This window comes from Panthera pardus, unplaced genomic scaffold (assembly GCF_024362965.1).
Source record: "Panthera pardus isolate Hobbes unplaced genomic scaffold, ASM2436296v1 HiC_scaffold_6, whole genome shotgun sequence".
NCBI classification, from domain to species: domain Eukaryota; kingdom Metazoa; phylum Chordata; class Mammalia; order Carnivora; family Felidae; genus Panthera; species Panthera pardus.
The window spans coordinates 124833575-124853593 of NW_026526991.1; the positions used below are offsets into that span (position 1 = coordinate 124833575).

Sequence of the window (20019 nt, forward strand, 5' to 3'; positions counted from 1 at the left end):
AAAGATGAGATATTTTGCCAGCTAACTATAGCCTACCAACTTATATACAAAAGCTCTTTTAAAATTCTAAACCTTTCAACCACTAATAGAAACCTTTCTACACTAGAATAGATTTCTCATTTATGACCTAATCTTGGTGACCCCAACTCATCATTATGAAGATTCAGTGAACTATAGTATTATGTAGAAATATAGTGAACTGCCTACAAACATTTTGGCGGGCTACCAATACTTACGTCTCCTGCAACTATTATGCCTGCCCGTAACATCACTTTTCCTTCTAGGCCCCACTTTCTAGTTTACTTCCCTTGGTAGCACAGGTTTGGAAAGTAAACAGAAAGTTTTCATAAGATTAGTTATGGCTCCTTCTGACTATCTGACATGAGGTCTTAGGAAAGCCATTCATTATATTACTTACAGGCCAGTGCCTCCAAGTTTGGGGCTAGATGCTAAAGAAATGGCTTTAATCTTTGAACAGAAAGAATTCCTATGAGATTACACTGCATTTGTCACACTTCAGGAACTGATAAAGAAAATACCTAATGCATAAATTTCATAACACTTCTTAATCTGCGTTTTTACAATGGTATATATATATATAATGTTTTAAAAGAAAAATCCATAGGCTGCACAATTACCTGATTAAGGATAATCTTGGTAGAAATATAATTTCAATTTGTAGATAATTAGATGATTTTCGGTAAATAATCTCACTAGCAAGCTGCATTTTTAATAAACACCTCAGAGGCACTAATGTCTGAGAGTCCCAGCTCCATTAAATTGAATTTACTCAACTTTTATTAAGAAGAAAATTATGGATTATCATCCACTTACAGACTGGAAAATACTTACTCATTTCTGGTTCAGCAGTAAGATCAGCAGTCACAAAATTAGAGGGAAATAACCCCATGCCTTGATGGGTTTCACCTTTCCACCAGTTGGGATCACTAATGAGAAACAAAAAATATTTTTATCTCTATAAATCTCTACCTTAATAGTGTTTAACTTGCATTATTTTCAGATCTGAATCCCACAACAATCCAATGAGGGAAGAAATGAATATATTATTATTACAAACAGAAGATGAACCCTCAGAGAAGATAAAGGGCTGTTAAACACAGTTCTTTATCTTTTGGAAGGCTGGCGAATGCTCTGAGGATTTAATAAAAGGTCTGAACTCTCTCTCCAAAACAGAGGTCTCTGCATTTGACTGTCAACTTCAGGTAGTTCATGAGCTCCACTGTCTGTAAGGCTCTTTTGTGATAAAATAAATGGTAGGCACTTAATTCAGATCCATTCCTAAATTAGTGCTCTCTCTTGTACATACAAAATGCACATTTTTCTTGTCCAAAAATGCACATTTCTCCCCCCACAAGAGACAACATGACAGATGACACTGTTTATAGAACAAAGCATTCACAAGGAACACACTTCCAGGTACAACTCCAGGTTCACTGTTTTATCTTGGGTGCCTAGTATGAGGAAAGCCAACAAGCTCTCAATAAACATTTTTTGAATGAATCAATGATCAAGGTTTTGTGCAATTTCCAGCTAACCAGCCCAAAATTGAATTCATTTTCTTTCACTCAAGAGAAGAGAATGTAAATGTGCTACTATAGGACTAACCTAAATATTTTTGAATTTATTCTTTAAAACTGCTTGCAAATTTTAGTACTTCATTATCAATAACCATCATCAGTAACAATTTTCAAGTAAAAATAAAGCTACAGTCAAAAACCAGATATATTGAATCATCTCCCATAGTAATATAAATGTATATAATTGCACATAAAATGAATTTGTCCTACATGGATATACTATTTTTTGTGAATAAATAAATTCAATATATTATGTATTTCTTACAAATTCCATAAATACGTATACATATTTGGTGTATTTTCTAACATTTTAACTTTACTAATTTAATTTCTAAAATTTTAACTTACTAATTTAAAAACCGATCTTATGAGATGAAAAAAAAATTAATAAACGAGTCTTCCAAATCAAATAAAAACAATTTAAACAAGAAATAAGAAAAAAATTAAACTACAAAATAAGAATATAGACAATATGACACAAGCAAAGCAACCAAATGTGACACAGAAAATATCTACATCAATATTTTTCTTATTACCTTTGGTAATGGCATTCAACAGGAATAATATGAAACACAGAAGTAATATATGTTTTCATATGAATGTCAAGTTAATATCAATTTGATATTATCCATCACCTGTCATCAAGAACTGTAATAATTTCTCCGGCTTTAAAAGTAAGTTCATTATCTTCAGCAGCTTCAAAGTCATATATAGCACGAACTTTTCGGCCTTCATGTTGGTGGTTAGTTAAGAGATTGGATGTGCTTGGGTACAAAGTAGAAAGTGTGGTTGACTGCTGCCTTTGCTCCTTCAAGGACAACTCAATAGCTAGAAAATAATGAGTTAAAAAGACTCCAAATGTTAATATATCCAACAATCCAAAGTATAAAAAAAATCTGAAGGTAAAAATGCATTCTTTTAAATGTGGAGCTGGAAACTAGGATATATTATTACATACTGAATAAAAATCATTTCATCAATTTAATTCATTCATTCACAACCGAAAGTTTAAAGAATAAACTATTAAAAAGTTGAGCAGCCATTAATGACTATTTTTACTGAATGGATAAAATTTAAATTATTCTGGGTAATAAAAAGATATTATCTCTCAAATCCAATGTTTTTATTTAGCTGCAGATATTTTAATTTTCTTTCATCTTTTCAATATATTTCTATAGCTTCAATTCCCAAAAATGATAATCACAATCACTTGGCAAGAGTCCCAAATCTCAATGAAGACTTACTAAATCAGAATGTCAGAGGTAGTATATGGGAACCTGCATTTTACTGCTCCAAAGGTAATTCTTTGTGATCAGTCTAAGAAGTAGAACTAGGAAATAACTACAATGAAGTCTCACCTATCAAATTCCCTCAAAGAGATTTCAAATGTGTCTCTTGCATTGCTTCCCTCCTCCCCCAATGGAAGTCATCACCATGTGTCACTTAGGCTCTGTAATATAACCTGAACAGACTGAGAACCCTGCTTCAACTCAAACCATAACCCCTTCATCCCTGCTACTTCTGTTCTACATTGATAAAAGACCTAACAGGTAAAAGCAAACTTTAAAACTCTCCTAAGAAAATACAGGAAAGTACCTTTTAGGATTTGGGGGAAAAATATCTTAAGATATAAAAAATGCAAAATCATAACAAAAAAGCAAAAATTTTGACTATATCAAAATTGAAAACTTGTTAGATAAAATACGCCAGTATCAAAGTTAAAGTAAATGCCACAAATCAAGAGTAGATATCTACAATAGATATTACAAAGATTCTCAATGCACCCTATTATTATAGTAAAAAAAAAAAAAAAAAAAATCAGAAAACCCAAATGCCCGTCAGTAGCAGGACAGAAAATTGCCATATACATTTTTTTTAGTACACTGAAATATTACGCAATAGTTAAATGAACTTGACTTACATATTTTATTATGAATAGATCTTAGACGTACTGTCGCATGAAAAAAACCAAACTGTACATGTTATGTACCCTATGAAAAAACAATTTGTGGGGCACCCGGGTGGCTCTGTCAGTTGAGTGTCCAACTCTTCGGTTCGGCTCGAGTCATGATCTCACAGTTGTGAGACTGAGTCCCATGTTGGGCTCTGGGCTAATGGCGTGGAGCCTGCTTGGGATTCTTTCTCTCCCTCTCTCTCTGCCCCTCTTGTGCTTGTTCTTCCTCTCTCTCAAAATAAATAAATAAACTTAAAAAAGTAAAGAATCTGTTGGACACATAAGGTATTTGGCATTGTTTATGGATATATGGTGTGATAAAAATATTAATAAAAAAGAAAGACTGAAAGGACACATATGAAGAGTAGTTGTCTCAAAAGAGTATCAGTTGATACTGCAAAGGGGAACAAAATGGATTTCAGTGTGAGCTGTAAAATCCTATTTCTTTTATTTTTAAATATCTCAGGAAAAAAATATTGAGGGCCCATCTTCTTCCCACCTTTCCAACACCAGAGACTTAAAAAACATACCTTTTGCTAAATCTTCTTCTTCTTTTTTGTTAGCCACAGTACCAGGGTCTTTGGCAACCAGGGCTGGGCTTGCTTTTGCTTGTTCTGCAGCCTAACACAAAAAAAGGAAGACAATGTTTGCAGAATGTTCTCGAATTTTCCTACCTACACTTAATCTAAGAACTTGCAAGACCATTCTTATCAATCTACCACAGACTTCTGAAGAAGAAAATAATCCAGAGGCGCCTGGGTGGCTTAGTCGGTTAAGCATCTGACTTTTGGTTTTGGCTCAGGTCCATGACCTCGCAGTTTGTGCGATCCGAGCCCTGTGTCAAGCTCTGTGCTCGACAGCACAAAGCCTGCTTGGGATTCTCTCTTCTCTCTCCTCTCTCTCTGCCCTTCCTCTGCTCCTGCTCTCTCTCAAAAAATGAACAAACATTAAAGAAGATTTAAATAAAAAAAAAAGAAAGAAGAAAATCCAAACCGAAGCAGCCTCCACTTTGAAAGGAGAAGATGTGGAACTGGAGGAAAGAAATGGAGAGCAACGGGATACTGAGGGCTGCTAAAAGCAGACAGGATGCAAACGAGCCAAGAAAGACCAGAGGAGATTTAAAATTTTTTAGAAAAATTCTGAAACCAGAAAATGGGTTGAGAAAGGGAAGGAGACGTCTATTTTGAAAACAAATAGTTTTTAAAATTTTAAGCTATTTAACAGTTATATTTTATGGCTTCCTGCCAGGTTAAAAGGCAGGATGTTATCCTTAGGAATAGAAATTTACATGTGACAATATAATGCTCATAAAATTATACTTTTTTGTAAACTAAAATACAAGTGGTTAATTCTGACAGCATATTCCAGTTACCAGGAACTGCCAGCATACACACACACACACACACACACACACACACACACACACACACTTACATGCCTTTGACAAAGATTTGTTTCTGCTTATAACGTCCTCCCCTCTGGCTCCTTTTACTTGATCAACATTTTTCCTATTGAGTTTTAACTTACCAGTCTGTAAACAGCTAAAATAATCCCTTTCTCGATGAAACATTCCTAAACCGCCAAATTAAGCATCCTCTTCTCTGTTCCTCTGATAGTATTTTTACCAAGGTACTATGCTATAGGTAGTTAAGAATGTAAATTTTGGAGTCAGGGAAACATGGGTTCAAATTCTAAATCCACGAGGTTCTAATGAATGACCTGGGGTACATTAAACTCTTTGTATCTCAAGTTCCTCATCTACAAAATGAGGGTAATAATAGCAACTAGATAGGTTTGAGAGAATAAATTAACATGTAGCTTCCAAACTCAGATAGGATGAGGGCCACCAATGACGGTTTAAAACAAAAAGTATAACATTCTCTCTTGGGATTTATAATGTACATAGAGGTAATCTAGGTCACGTGTACAGTAATTATTGCATAAAGAATGATGAAATGAAGGATAAACCCTCAACAGTTGCAACATTTCTACAGTTTACATGAAATAATACAATGTTTACTCAAAATACACTGTGAACAGTTACAAAGGTATATTAGAATACCCAAAGCAACCACCACCAACAAAAATGGAATTCTTATAAGTATTCAAATTAACACATGTACAGCACATAGATTAGTGCCTGGCACTAGTAACAGTTAGTAAATCTCAGCTTCTATTATAATTATCTGCTTACATCTGTCTCCATAACCATGCTATATATTCCCTGAGAATATATGTGCCTAAATACTGATGACAATAAAGAAACATTTGTTTAGTAAATGAAAGGCAAAATATTCAACATAACGGGTAAAATACAGTTACAGATATATAGTTATACAGTTCCATATATACATAACTGTATTTTATACTGTAAAACAAATGCACAAAGCATTTATTTTTAGAAAACCGGATACTAAAAAGCTTTTTGTAGTTCACTGAATGCAACTTCAAGCACTCTCAATTCTGATCCATCTCTCCATGGAATTTTTTTAGATATTAAGGTTTTAATCAACACATATCTCTGAAAATTAAAGGTATGCTTCCTCAGAATGTCCTTTTCAATTGCATATGAATTGTTTTCAGTTTGGTGAATTTCACAAAATAGACCTATTGATCTTTTATTGTCTGTGAAGTAATCTCTATCAATCAAGAAGAAAGTGCAGACAATAGATTCAAAGTGCTAAAAGGAAACAAAATACAGCTAAGTATACTGTACTTGGCAAGATTATCATTCAGAATTGCAGAAATGAGGAGTTTCTCAAATAAGCAAAAAGCTATGGGAGTTTCATAACTTGAAACAAGGGTTTCAAAGAAATATTAGAAAGACTGCTTTATGGGGAAAAGACCATAACTAGAAATAAGAAAATAAGTGAAGGAAAAATTACAATGATAAAGGAAAACACATAGCATGGGTTACTGACAAACCACTAATAATGCTAGTATGAAGATTATAAGACAAGAGTAATAAAGTCAACTATATTCATAATATTACTTAAGGGACACACAAATAAAAAGATGCAAAACATGACATCAAAAACAAAATGTGAGGTGAGGGGAATAAAAATGTAGCGCTTTGAGAATGTGTTTGAGCATAAGCAACCACCAACTTAAAATAATCTGCCAAAAATACACAGGTTGTCATAAATGAACCTCACGGTAACCACAAACCAAAATCCTATTAACAGATACACAAAAAGTAAAGAGAAAGCAATCCAAACAACACTAAATAAAGTCATCAAATCACAAGGGAAGAGACCAAGAGAAGAAAACTAGAGAACCACAAAAATAACCAGAAAACAATGAACAAAATGGCAATAAAACCCATGACTGACACCACACTTAGTGCTGAAAAGCTGAAAACATTTCCTCTAGGATCAAGAACTAGATAAGGAAGCCCACTCTTGCCACTTTATTGTTCAACGTATTGTTGGAAGTCCTAGCCACAGCAATTAGGCAAGGGAAAAAAAAGGAGGGGGGTGGTTGCTCTGCACCTTCTCATTTGGCACAGTTGCATCTTCTTATGATTTGCCAACCACAACCCTGAGACATGATGGTGAATGTTGGAGTAAATGAATTTGGCTGTATTAGGCTTCTGGTCACCAGAGCTACTTGTAACTCTGGCAAAGTGGATACTGTTGCCATCACTGACCCCTTCACTGAATTCAACCCAGTGGTATACATGTTCCAGCATGATTCCACCTATGACAAATTCAAAGGCACAGTCAAGGCTGAGAACAGGAAACCTGTCATCAATGGAAAGCCCGTCTCCTAGGAGCAAGATCCCACCAACATCAAATGGGACGATACTGGTACTGAATACGTTGTGGAGTCACCTGGGGTCTTCACTACTATGGAGAAGGCTTGGGGCTCACTTGAAGGGTAGAGCCAAGAAGGTCATCCTGTGCCCTTTCTGCTGATTCCCCCATGTTCGTGATGTGCATGAACCATGAGAAAGATGACAACTCCCTCAGGATTGTCAACAATGCCTCCTGCACCACCAACTGCCTGGTCACTCTGACCAACGTCATCTATGACAACTCTGGCATCCTGAAGGGACTCATAACCATAGTCCATGCCGTCAGTGCCAGCCAGAAGACCACGGATGGCCCTCTGTGAAGCTGTGGCATGATGGTCAAGAGGCTGCCCAGAACAGCATCTGTTTCTACTGGCACTGCCAAGGCTGTAACCAAGGTCATCCCTGAAATGAATGGGAAGGTCACTGGCACGCCTGCCATGTCCCCATCCTCGAGTGTGTCAGTTGTGGATTATGTCTGCCACCTGGAGAAAGGTACCAAATAGGACGATATCAAGATGGTGGTGAAGCAGGAATTAGCAGGACCCCTTAAGGGCATGCTGGACTGAGTAGCAGATGGTCTCCTGACACTTTAACAGTAGACGCCTACTCTTCTACCTTCACTGCTGGGGCTGGCATTGCCCTCAATGACCACTTTGTCAAGCTCATTCCCTGTTATGATAATGAATTTGGCCAAAAGCAACTGGGTGGTGAACTGGGTAAGAGCCCCCCTGCACCACCAGCCCCTGCCAGAGCACAAAAGAGAGAAGCCTTGAGCTGCTAGGGAATCCTTGCCCCAGCTCATCCCCAACACACTGAGAACCTCCCAACCTCGACACAGTTTCCATCCCAGACACCATGAAGAAGAGGAGCCCTACCCTGTCTTGAACCATCAATAAAGTACACTGTACCAAGCCCAAAAAAAAAAAAAAGAAAGAAAAAAGAAAAAAGAAAAAGAAAGAGAAAAAGAAAAAAAAAGGAAGAAAAAGAAAAAGACATCCAAATTGTAAAGGAAGAAGTAAAACTGTCACTATTTGCAGGTGACATGATACCATATATAGAAAACCCCTTGGGGCACCTGGGTGGCTCAGTCGGTTGTGTCCGACTTTGGCTCAGGTCATGATCTCGCAGTTTGTGGGTTCAAGCCTCATGTCAGGCTCTGTGCTGACAGCTCAGAGCCTAGAGACTGGAGCCTGCTTAGGATTCTGTGTCTCCCTCTCTCTCTGCCCTTCCCCCACTCATGCTCTGTCTCTCTCGAAAATGAATAAATGTTAAAAAAAATTTAAAAAGAAAACCTCAGACTTCTCTGAAAAACTATCAGAACTACTACATTCCTCCAGTCAAACTGTGGGACACAAATTCAATTTACAGAAATCTCTTGCATTTCTATACACTAATGACAAGCTACCAGAGAGAGAAATTAAGAATACAATCCCATTTACAATCCCATCAAAATGCAAAAAATACCTAGGAATAAATTTAATCAAGAAGGTGAAAGACCCGTACCCTGAAAACTGTAAGACACTGATGAAAACAAATGAAGATGACACAAATAAATGAAAAGATATGCCAATATCATGAACTAGGAGAATTAATATTGTTAAGATGTCCATACTACCTAAATCTACAGGTCCAGATTCAATGCAATCCATATCAAAATATTAATTTTTCACAGAATATTATTCACAGAACTAGAATAAATAGTTCTAAAATTTGTATGGAACCATAAAAGATGCCAAATAGCCAAAGCAATCCTGAGAAAGAAAAACAAAGCTGGGCATATCACACTTTTGGATTTCAAAATATACTATAAAGCTATCATATAATCAAAACAGTATGGTACTGGCACAAAAAACAGACACACAAATCAATGGAACATAAAAGACAACTCAGAAATAAAACAACACTTATTTGGTCAATTAATCTATGACAAAGGAAGCAAGAATATACAATGGGAAGAAGAGTGTCTTCAATAGTGTTGAGAAAACTGGACAACCACATGCACAAGAATGAAACCGGACCACCTTCTTACACCATATACAAAAATAAACTCAAAATGGACTAAAGACTTAAATGTAAAACTCAAACCATACAATTCATAGAAGAAAACACAGGCAGTAAGCTCTCTGACATCTGTCTTAGCAATATTTCTTTGACTCTAACTCCTCAGGCAAGGACAACAAAAGCAAAACACCCAAATGGGACTACATCAAACTAAGAAGTTTTTGCACAGCAAAGAAAACATCAACAAAACAAAACGGCAACCTGAATGGGAGAAAATATTTATAAGTGATATATCTCCTAAGAAGTTAACGTCCAAAATATATAAAAATATATACAAAGATATAACATAAAAATATATGAAATATATATTTAAAAAACAAGTTCTACAATTTAAAAATGGGCAGGGAACCTGAATAGACATGTCTCCAAAGAAGACATACAGATGATTAACAGGTACATCAAAAGATATTCAACATTACTAACGATCAGGGAAATGAAAATCAGGATCATGATGAGATAACTACTTCACATCTGACAGAATGGCTAGTATCAAAAGTAAATAAATTACAAGTATTGGCAAGGAAGTGGAGAAAAGAGAATCCTCACATTGTTGCTGGAAATGTAAACTCGTACAGCCTCTACTGAAAACACTATGGAGATTCCTCCTCAACAAATTAAAAATCCAGCAATTTGTTTAATTTAACAAATTAAAATCCAGCAGTTCTGGTTTTTGTGTGAAAAACTTCTAGGTTTTTATCCAACGGACAAAAAACCCACTCATTCCAAAAAAACATATGTACCCTTGTGTTCACTGCAGTACAACAGCCAAGACTAGAAGTAACCTAAATGTCTGCTGAAAGATGAATGGATAAAGATATGGTTTATGTGCACGTGCACGCTACATGCATGCATGCACGCACGCACACACACACACACACACACACATTACTCAGCCATAACAAAAGAGTAAAATCTTGCCATTTGCAACAACATGGATGGGCCTAGAGAGTATGCTAAGTGAAATTACGTTAGCCAGAGAAAGACACATGGTATGATTTCACTTATATGTGAAATCTAACAAACAAAACAGAAACAGAAACAGACTCACAGATACGGAAAAGAAACCGGTGGCTGCCAAACAGGAGGCAGGTGAGGGGAATGGACAAAACAGGTAAAGGGGATTAAGAGATACAATCTTCCGGTTATAAAATAAGTAAGAGGGGGGATATAATATACAGCATAGAGAATCAATAACATCGTAACAACTCTGTATTGTGGCAGATGGTAACTAGACTTATTAAAGTGACCGTTTCATAATGTATATAAACAGTCAATAATTATGTTGTACACCTGAAGCTAATACAATATTGTATGTCAAATATTCTTCAATTAAAGAAAACAGAGAAGGAAGTGCAGAAACAAGCTATATTTAAGCCCTATACTCCTGGGCTGCACACTTCTCAAAGTTCTTTCCGATCATCAAGTTCTAGGTGTTGCAATGATTCCTGTTACTCATTTGTCGAATACAGTCGCAGTGCTACCGTCACTTTTATCTCTGTGTCAAAAGTTAGTGCTACGAGAACTGCAGCGGAATGAGTGAAGTGACTGAAGTATGACTTTTCTTAATATTTTTAGATTATTTTCTTCTGTACGTGGATGAAAAAATACACTTTAAAAATCCTAATATTTTCAGAGGCTTTTGTTAAGTACACTGACAAAGATCTAGTCTGATTAAAATGTAATAATGATCAGGCAACTAAGTGAGTTTAAAATCTCGAGGGACTTGTGTAGATGATCCTACCTGATCATTTTTTATTAAATATGAAGTTCTTCACAAACATGGTTTCCAATAATCAGCTATCAGACACAACTGTTAAATAAAATCACCATTCTAGCTGATTATATATTACTTTATACGCATTTTATGTATTTCTTGTGGCTAAAGATAGTAACTACAACAAAATTAGCTTTCATATGCTTTAGAACATCTAGATGAAAAAAAGAAAAGTAACTCTTAACTTTACTACTGCTGATGTATGTCCTGAACCTCTTGAACAGGAGAGGAACCTAACTTCTGTGCCAGTCAATAGATAAGTGCTCTTGCCAGTGTTCACTCCACTTCCTGTCCTGTGAAGCCTAGTCCGGACAGACACATATCCACTAACCTCTATATCAACCGGAAGGCAGGATCGTGTAGTGGAAAGAACACTGGACTGAGTGTCAGGAGGCCTGTGTTCTACTTCCAGCTCTGTCAACTACGAGCTGTGGCCCTGGGGAAGTCACTTAACCATTCTGGGTCTCAGTTTCCTCATCTGTAAAATGAGGGGATTAGATTAGAGAATCCCTAAAGTTGTTCACACAACTACCTGAGATTCTAGGTTAACGAAACAAAGCTACATGACACATAGATCGTTAGTCCTTCCTTCTCTAACTGGAACAAATTCCATTGTGGACTGAAAAATAGTTTTCACTTGTACTGAAAGCCGTACTCAAGATCAAGAGCAGTGCTTCCCAAACTTTAACGTGCACACAGAATCATCTGGAGATCTTGTTAAAATAGAGATAATAAATCCATAGGTCTGGAGTGGCACCTAAGATACTTCATTTCTAACAAGCTTCCATGTGGTGATGATGATGATCAACAAGCTACATTTTAAGTAACAAGCTCTAGAATAGCTTCTCGGGCCACAGAAACTGTAATTTCAGTAAGCATCTATACTCTAGTTTTCTATAGGGAGTCTACCCTTTGGTAATTAAACATCGCCTGTCTTGTCAAGGAACTTAATTATAAGATAGGTTGTTGTTGCTCTGCATGAAATTATTCCCTAATTACACAGATGTTAGAAAACATTCTGAGAGTAGTAAAAGCCAGCTACAAATTATGAATAAATACTTCTTAAAGACATAATTTATCATTATAAAACTATTCATAAGTCAAATTTCAAGTAAGAAGAAAAATATCCTGCCCTTCCCGTATCTCCCAAATATATTTCTGCATCTTCACATCTCAAGACTATTCAGACAAACTAAAAGAGTACTTTGGGAAGAAAGTTAAGTCTGGATAAATCACTTCATAATTCGGTGAAGTGCTCAAAACCCCGAACTTGAGCCCTCCACAGCTTGAGAGTTTTCTGTGCATGCTTTCACACCACTTGTCATATTTCACCCCAGTCCATGCCGTAGGGAAAGACAGTATAATAAATTATCACACATTTTAAGGCCCCCTAGATTCGCTGGGCATCTCAAAGGATGCTTACTCAGAATAGAAAAAAAATAAAAGATACCCTTTCAAAAATGCTTTCTTCGTGACATAAATTAGAGGTTGATCCCATTATATAAACTGGGGAAGGGAGAGGCAGAAAGGAAATTTCAGCCTTTCACTCAATCGTATTTATGCACTGGTCAGTTCTAATTAAGTGAAAAGCTGCTTCATGCGTTTCTCTTCTCATCGACTCCCTTATCTCCGTCTCACTTTTAATACAAGTATTCATAAATTTCACTATCAAAACAAACTCAAACTCACCCTTAAATTTTAAGGACAGCCCAACTTTTAGGCTGTCATTCTTTGTAGATAAAATTAAAGAATTAAGAGCATTTAAGAAGACTGTCAGTATTAGCTGATACCATACAGCAGTTTTGTCTATATTATTAAAAACTCAAAATTTTTTTAATTGCAAAATGCTAATCTAATTTATTTATAAAGAAGGAGAAACAGTGGGAAAGTGGAAGTTGGAACAAATAAATATTCCCCTGAATTTTTCTGGCATCACTGAACGCAGGACTTAATAACAAAAATTCCTTTGGGATAGTAAAAACTACCTGGTTTGGAGGAAAAAAGAAAACTTCATATAAATGTGGCTACTTTAGAGAAACCAACTATAGCACACATGCAACTTTACAAAATACCTGAGAGCCAATAGCTGGAAATGTAACTCCTTGCTCCTTAAGGTTCTTAATCATTGCTGATATTAGACTAAGCTGTGGATCATTCTTAAATTCATCTGTCCATTCAACCATAAGAGCCTTTAATTTTTCACAGACTTTAGGATGACCCTGAAAATAGAGAAAATTTTTCATTAAAAGGTACTAATTGCCTGGGTAATTTAACACAGATACATTAAATATAAGTATTATAAAAGTGCTGTAGACATTTTTTTGAATCACAAATTATCCCTAGCTATAGATAATACATAAGAAAATATAGTTGGTTACTAGAAATAATCAAATATTTTTTCACATTATGAAAAAACAATAGGTGATATCAACGTACATCCCTCATATCAAAGTAAAACAGTGTGTACTAACTTATACTGGAGGTCAGAGAGACAGAACTTTTTAGAGTATTTCGCAACTAAGCGAGCTTTGTATATCAGGAAGACACAGAAAAGTAGTCTGTTTTGTTTTGGTAATTTTGCAGACCAGTAAAAAATAAGCTGGGAAGAGAAAAAAATGATAGTTCCTTTATTCCTAATCCCTGACTTTTAATATGCCTGACTGTGTCTTTTCCCCAAGTTGTTTAATTATCAGAGGCTGGTTTGAGGTCCAGTGCATGTCAATATTCCTAGAAACCTCATTTCTTCAAAATAACACCTCCCCCTTAAGTATAAAATCGATATGTATTTGGAAAATAAAGTAGTCCTTTTTCCTGTATGTAGCTGTTTGCTTTTCAAAATAGTTGTTCCTGCTACTAAACACAAATCTGCATATCACATCTTCAATTAAATTATAGAATACACTAGAATCTATTCACAAACAACCATACATTTTGAGGGACACTCAGGACATTAAAAGAATGGTTATTAATTAGAAGACACCTAAATATAAATAAAGAATAAAGCAAAACATGAAAAGAATTAACACATGATCATGTTTGAAAACAAGGTACAGAAATTCTGTAAAGAATTATGGAAACAAATTTTTATCTATTTCTGAACTGTTTTCTACTAAAACCGAGAAATACTCATCTTCCCCCAAAAATATGAAAATTTTCCCTTTCACATCTTAAAATTTTTCTTGATTATATAACACTGCATCCTTCCCCTCCCCCCGCCGAAAAAATAAAAAATAATTACCTTTAGAAGGCACAAATTTTTACTAGGAAAATTCACATATTACTCACTTAAATTTTTTAAACTGCTTAAAGTGAATTTTTTATGATACATTCAGTTAAATAAAGAGTATAGTATTAAAATCCTATCATGGTCAGGTAGTGGCCTTACTCATGTCACAATGAAAACAGTGCCATATTTTGGCAGTATTTCTGAACACTTCTACACTGGGAAAATACCTCTGTGGCTACACAAATGGTTATAAAAACGGTGCCTAAAACACACTGGTATTATTTAATCAGATAAAAAAATACACATATTTTCTTATCAGATGAAAGGAATGATGAAGAAAACAGGTTAAATATAGTCTAATCTGGTTTGGAAAAAAAAATTATCTAAGTACATAAATCTACAGTCTCTTCAGCAAAATAACTTACATACTGACATGCTGAATAGACATAGCCTAGGAAGCGTTTTTAAAAAAAGAAAGAAAGCACAGACCAGTCCTTTGTGATTTAAAATGTAAAGAACTGAATAAAATACATGAAAGAAAAAGACTGTATAATGTCCCTTACCTTGTTTAATACGTTGCTTACTTCACTAGCAAAATCTCTTGAACATACTTCTAAATGAAAAATTTTGCCACAGTTTGATACACATGCTCCTAGAAGCTAAAAGCATAAAATAGCAAGTTAAAAAGGCTCTGTTTCAGCAGAAAATTTTGTGGTAAAACTTAAAATGAAATCACTCACAGTCAGAGCCTGCATAGCAACATGAGGATCTTTATGGTTCACCCTTCTCATAATAGACCGAAGACAATCTTTAGGTCTAAAAAATGAGAAATGTAACAATTAGTAGTACATCCAGCCATTTTCCCCCTTAACATAATAGGTAATAGACTGTACCATACAAAAGGCAGAATATGGTAGAGAAGTTTAATTCTTATTAATGACACAATTCAACTGTATACTAACAAGTTCCTTTAAATTTTTCAAACAAAATTAACAGGCTCTCTTCCTTAGCAATCATACATTAGGCATTCCATACAGGAGGAATCCTACTTCTGGATGAAAAAAAAGTTCTGGAAATAAAATGGTAGACCAAAACTTCCACTTTCGGTCATGATGGAATAACTGGACCTAAACTTATATTCCTGTTGTAAACAATGAGAAAAGTAGAAAAATATACTTAAAATATATACTTAGGTAACTGTTTGGGACATCAGGCCATAGGCAGTGTTGAATAGTCTCTAAGAAGGAATACAATTAGATTAAGACAGACATTTGCCTCAACTTTCCACTCAGAGGCACTTCTCAAATATCGGTACAGGCTTTCTGCCTAAAGGCAATTTCCGGATCTCAGGGCAGAGAAGATGATCCTAAGAAGTGAATGGTGATCTGAGTTGAGGGAACAGAAATCAAAATGCAGACCAGAACTATTTCTTCATATAGCTCCTTCTACTGTGTCTTATAAATTCTGTCTCCCTTGGCCTCCCTGAATTTTGATTTTCTAAAAGATCAGTAAAACTTGAAGACACGCTTAGGTACATGAACTTAAGTACAGAGGGGAAAAAAGACCAAATAAATTTAATACAGATCATCACTAAAAATATTTTTAAAAGAGAAATGGAAATAAAAGAAAATCATAAAAATATTCAATTGGTATATAAAGACAATAAAAAAGCATAAGTTCAACCTTACAGATATCATCTAGAAAAATAGCAAATTTTGACATTTTAATCCAATCATATCAACATTTATATTAAATGCAAATGGTCTAAGCACACCAAATAAAAGACAGATTGCTAGAATGGATTAAAAAAAGCAGGGCCCACCTAAATGCTCCCTATAAGAAACTGTTTAAATATAAAGACTTACATAAGTTAAAAGTAAAAGGATGGAGGAAAGAAAGATTTATCATGCAAACAAGAAAGCTGAAGTAGCTATACTAGTATCAGACAAATTGCACTTTAAGTAATATTACCAGGGATATAGAGTAAAATTACATAATGATAAGGGAATCAATTCTCCAAGAAGACATAAAACATCTAGATGTGTATTCTTATCCAAAAACAGAGCTTTGAAATACATGAAGCAAAAATTGATAAAACTGAAAAGAGAGACAAATCCACAATTTAGTTGGGAGACTTCATTCCTTTCTTAGAAATAGATAAAACAATTAAACAGAAAAATAGGTAAGGAACATTGCACTCTACAATAGCGGGATAGATATTACTTGTGGTGCACACAGAATACTAACCAAGATAGACCATATATTGAACCATTAAAAAAAACTTAACTTTTTAAAAATTGAAATGATAACATGCTATGTCTTTAGACCACGATAAAATTATACTATAAATGAATAACGTAAAGAAAATTGGGGGCGCCTGGGTGGCTCAGTTGGTTAAGTGTCCGACTTTGGCTCAGGTCATGATACGACAGCTTGTGAGTTCAAGTCCTACGCTGGGTTCTGTGCTGACAGCTCAAAGTCTAGAGCCTGCCTCAGATTGTCTCCACCTCTCTCCATTCCTCCCCTGCTCATGTACTGCCTCTGTCTGTCTTTCTGTCTCTCTCTCCATCTCTCTCAAATATAAATAAAAACATTAAAAAAAAAAAAGAAAATTGGACCACAGTTGGTCATAATACATTATCCTTTTTATAGGTTATTGGGTTTGATTACAATATTGTTGAGGATTTTTGTACCTTTGTACATAACCGGTCTGTGCTTTTCTTTGTTTTTGGTACTGACCTATTGAAGGGCTTATAAAATGAGTTCCAAGAAAGAAAATTCTAAGTCCGGATGACTTCAGTAATGAATTCTATCAAATAATTGCTATTGTGCTGAATACACAATTTTTCTGTAGATATCCTTTATCAGGTTGAGGAAATTTCCTTTAGTTCTTAAAGTTTTTGTTACAAATGTAAATTGAATTTTTTTCAAAGGAACTTTCCACATTTATTGAGATGATTATATGTTTTTTTCTTTAGGCTTTGAGACAGTAAATTACACTGATTTATTTTCAAGGGTGAACCAGGCTTGCATGCCTGGGATAAAATCCACAAGATTTTTTTCAAAGAACCAGCTTTACTTCTGAATTTTCCCTATTGTTTTTCTCTTTCCAGTTTCATAGGTCTCTGTTCTTATTTTCTTCATTTCCTTTCTTCTGCTTCCTTTACATTTGCTCTCCTTGTTTCTTAAGATAAAAAATTTAGATCATGGACTTGGGACATTTCTTCTTCAAACATAAACATTTAATTCTATAAATTTACCTCTATGGATAGCTATAGCTACATCCTCCAAGTGTTGATATATTTCATTTTCACTTTCATTTCACTGAAAATATTTTCCAAATGCTGTTGTGATTTCCTCTTTGAGCCACAGGTTATGGCCCAAAATGGAGATAAAATATGATCATAAAAAAATGAAAAGAAAAAAATAGAAAACAAAGGGAAGAACAAAATAAAACATACTGAAAACTAACAGCAAAATGGTAGCTTTAAATCCAACCATATCAATAACTACATTAAATATAAATAACCTAAACACTCCAATTACTAGGCAGAGACTCAAATTGGATAAAAAAGGACCAGGTATATGCTGGCTATAAACTATCTACAGGAAAATCTACTTTAAATTTATTTTTTTTTAACGTTTATTTATTTTTGAGACAGAGAGAGACAGAGCATGAATGGGGGAGGGTCAGAGAGAGGGAGACACAGAATCTGAAACAGGCTCCAGGCTCTGAGCTGTCAGCACAGAGCCTGACGTGGGGCTCGAACTCACAGACCGCGAGATCATGACCTGAGCCTAAGTCGGCCGCTTAACCGACTGAGCCACCCAGATGCCCCAGGAAAATCTACTTTAAATATAGACAGATTAAAAGACAGAAACAAGATAGGAAAAGAGAATATCAATATTAATTAAAAGAAAGTCACTTTGGGCCTTTTTTTGTAAAAGTGAAAAACCTCTTCAAATTTCTTTTAGTTAAGGTAAACAGGTCTTTCTGTAACTGCGAAGTGGCATAAAACAAACCTTCCAAAAGCAGGGGATACCTGTACTTTCATGTAGCTGGGGCTTCTAACGACTTTTTCTCAAATCAAAGACTAGCCAGAATGGACAGATTTGTCAGGAATGTACACAGCTGCCTTAGCAAATGTTAGTTCTGATGAACTAAAGCACTGAAGTCAATTTCACCATTCACAAGTTCTTATTCCAACCCACCTCAACAAACTACTGTGGGCTTCAAAGAAAGCAAGACAGAGCTTTAAGAGGGGGCTCTTTTCTATCAAATCCTCTCTACTCCCACTCATCTCCCATCATACCACTCTCAGCCATTCAGTTTCTATGTGAAGTTGCAACGTCTAAAAATAAACTATCTTAGGCTGGAAGGTAAATGAAAAACTAAGGCGTGAAATCTCCTTAATCTTCAGACACAAATATCACAGGGCCATGCTACCATGCTTTCTTTTGCAATTCAGACTTTTCCAGTTTCCCACAGAAAACACAGACTGCAGAAATGAAGCTTTTAAGGCAATTCTGGAAAGGATACAGTCTTTAAATACATTGTATCAGCAGTCACTCTTCAACCTAACCTAACCTAAGTGAATTAATAAAATGTTTCATTCTTGCTCATTCATCTTATTGAAAAAGTATCCAGAAAGCAAAAGCCCTCTACCTACAGTGCCATATGTTCATATGGAGTGCTGAACAATACCGACCCTTATGATTCATCCTGTGACCAATACTGTCAGACTCAATCACCATCTCCATGTATATTACAATGACACTATGGAAAAAAAGTTCAACAGGTAGCAAGTAACTCTGCTGATAATGCTTTCATTAACTAATGTTATGCCATCATTTTCACTTTGGCTTTTATGAATTTTCATAAGCTAAGTTTTACCAAGTCTTATATATAAAACAAAGCCACAAAAGGTCACCATCAAACTAAATCTTTATGACTACCAAATCAGCTTTCACATGTTAGTTGTTTTTATTTACAAATATCTACAAATGGGTAGAACTCTGAACACAGAACAACTTTCTATGTAAAAAGTCATAAATAAATATTAGATAAAAATAGTAAGAGACACTTACATCACATTTGTCATTCACGTTCTTAATGACTGTGTCTCAGGTATGAAAAACTGGAATTTACAATTTTGTTTACTAAAATCCACTGTTTTACTCTAATGATATATATTCATTGTTTTGTTATCTAGGTCAAAGCTCGCATTCAATATTTAGAGCTGGCCTCTGTGGCAAATTATGTATTCCAAAGATACCCACAATAGTAACTCCCTTCCCACATGCTCTTGTATGAAGTGACTATGACATTTCCTATCAAGAGGTAGTTTACTAACCCTCCTCCTGAATCTGGGCTGACCTCAGTGACTTGCTTGATCAACATAATGTAGTAAAAGTGATATTGTGAGACATATAGTTCATAAAAAGCTGTGTAGACTTCACCTACATCTTAGAACATTTGCTCTTAGGATGCTCCCTCTGAGATCCCAGCTACTATTCAGTGAGAAACTCAAGCCACATGTACAGGTTTTGGTTAGTGTTTCAAGTGACAGCTCCAGCTGAGGTCCTAACTGACTGCCAGCCATCAATTGC

The 20019-nt window shown here is 35.3% G+C and overlaps 1 protein-coding gene across 2 annotated transcripts in view; it reads right to left on the reverse strand.

Annotated features, from left to right (window-relative positions):
- Positions 1 to 20019, reverse strand: part of STAM (signal transducing adaptor molecule) — a 76856-nt gene that overhangs the window by 23520 nt on the left and 33317 nt on the right. For both annotated transcript variants that reach the window (XM_019460653.2, XM_053894652.1), the window contains 6 exons: positions 15150 to 15225; positions 14973 to 15068; positions 13256 to 13402; positions 4083 to 4173; positions 2234 to 2426; positions 853 to 947 (listed from right to left, as the gene is read on the reverse strand). In XM_019460653.2, the coding sequence (XP_019316198.1) occupies positions 853 to 947; positions 2234 to 2426; positions 4083 to 4173; positions 13256 to 13402; positions 14973 to 15068; positions 15150 to 15225 (698 nt within the window). The remainder of the gene's footprint in view (positions 1 to 852; positions 948 to 2233; positions 2427 to 4082; positions 4174 to 13255; positions 13403 to 14972; positions 15069 to 15149; positions 15226 to 20019) is intronic.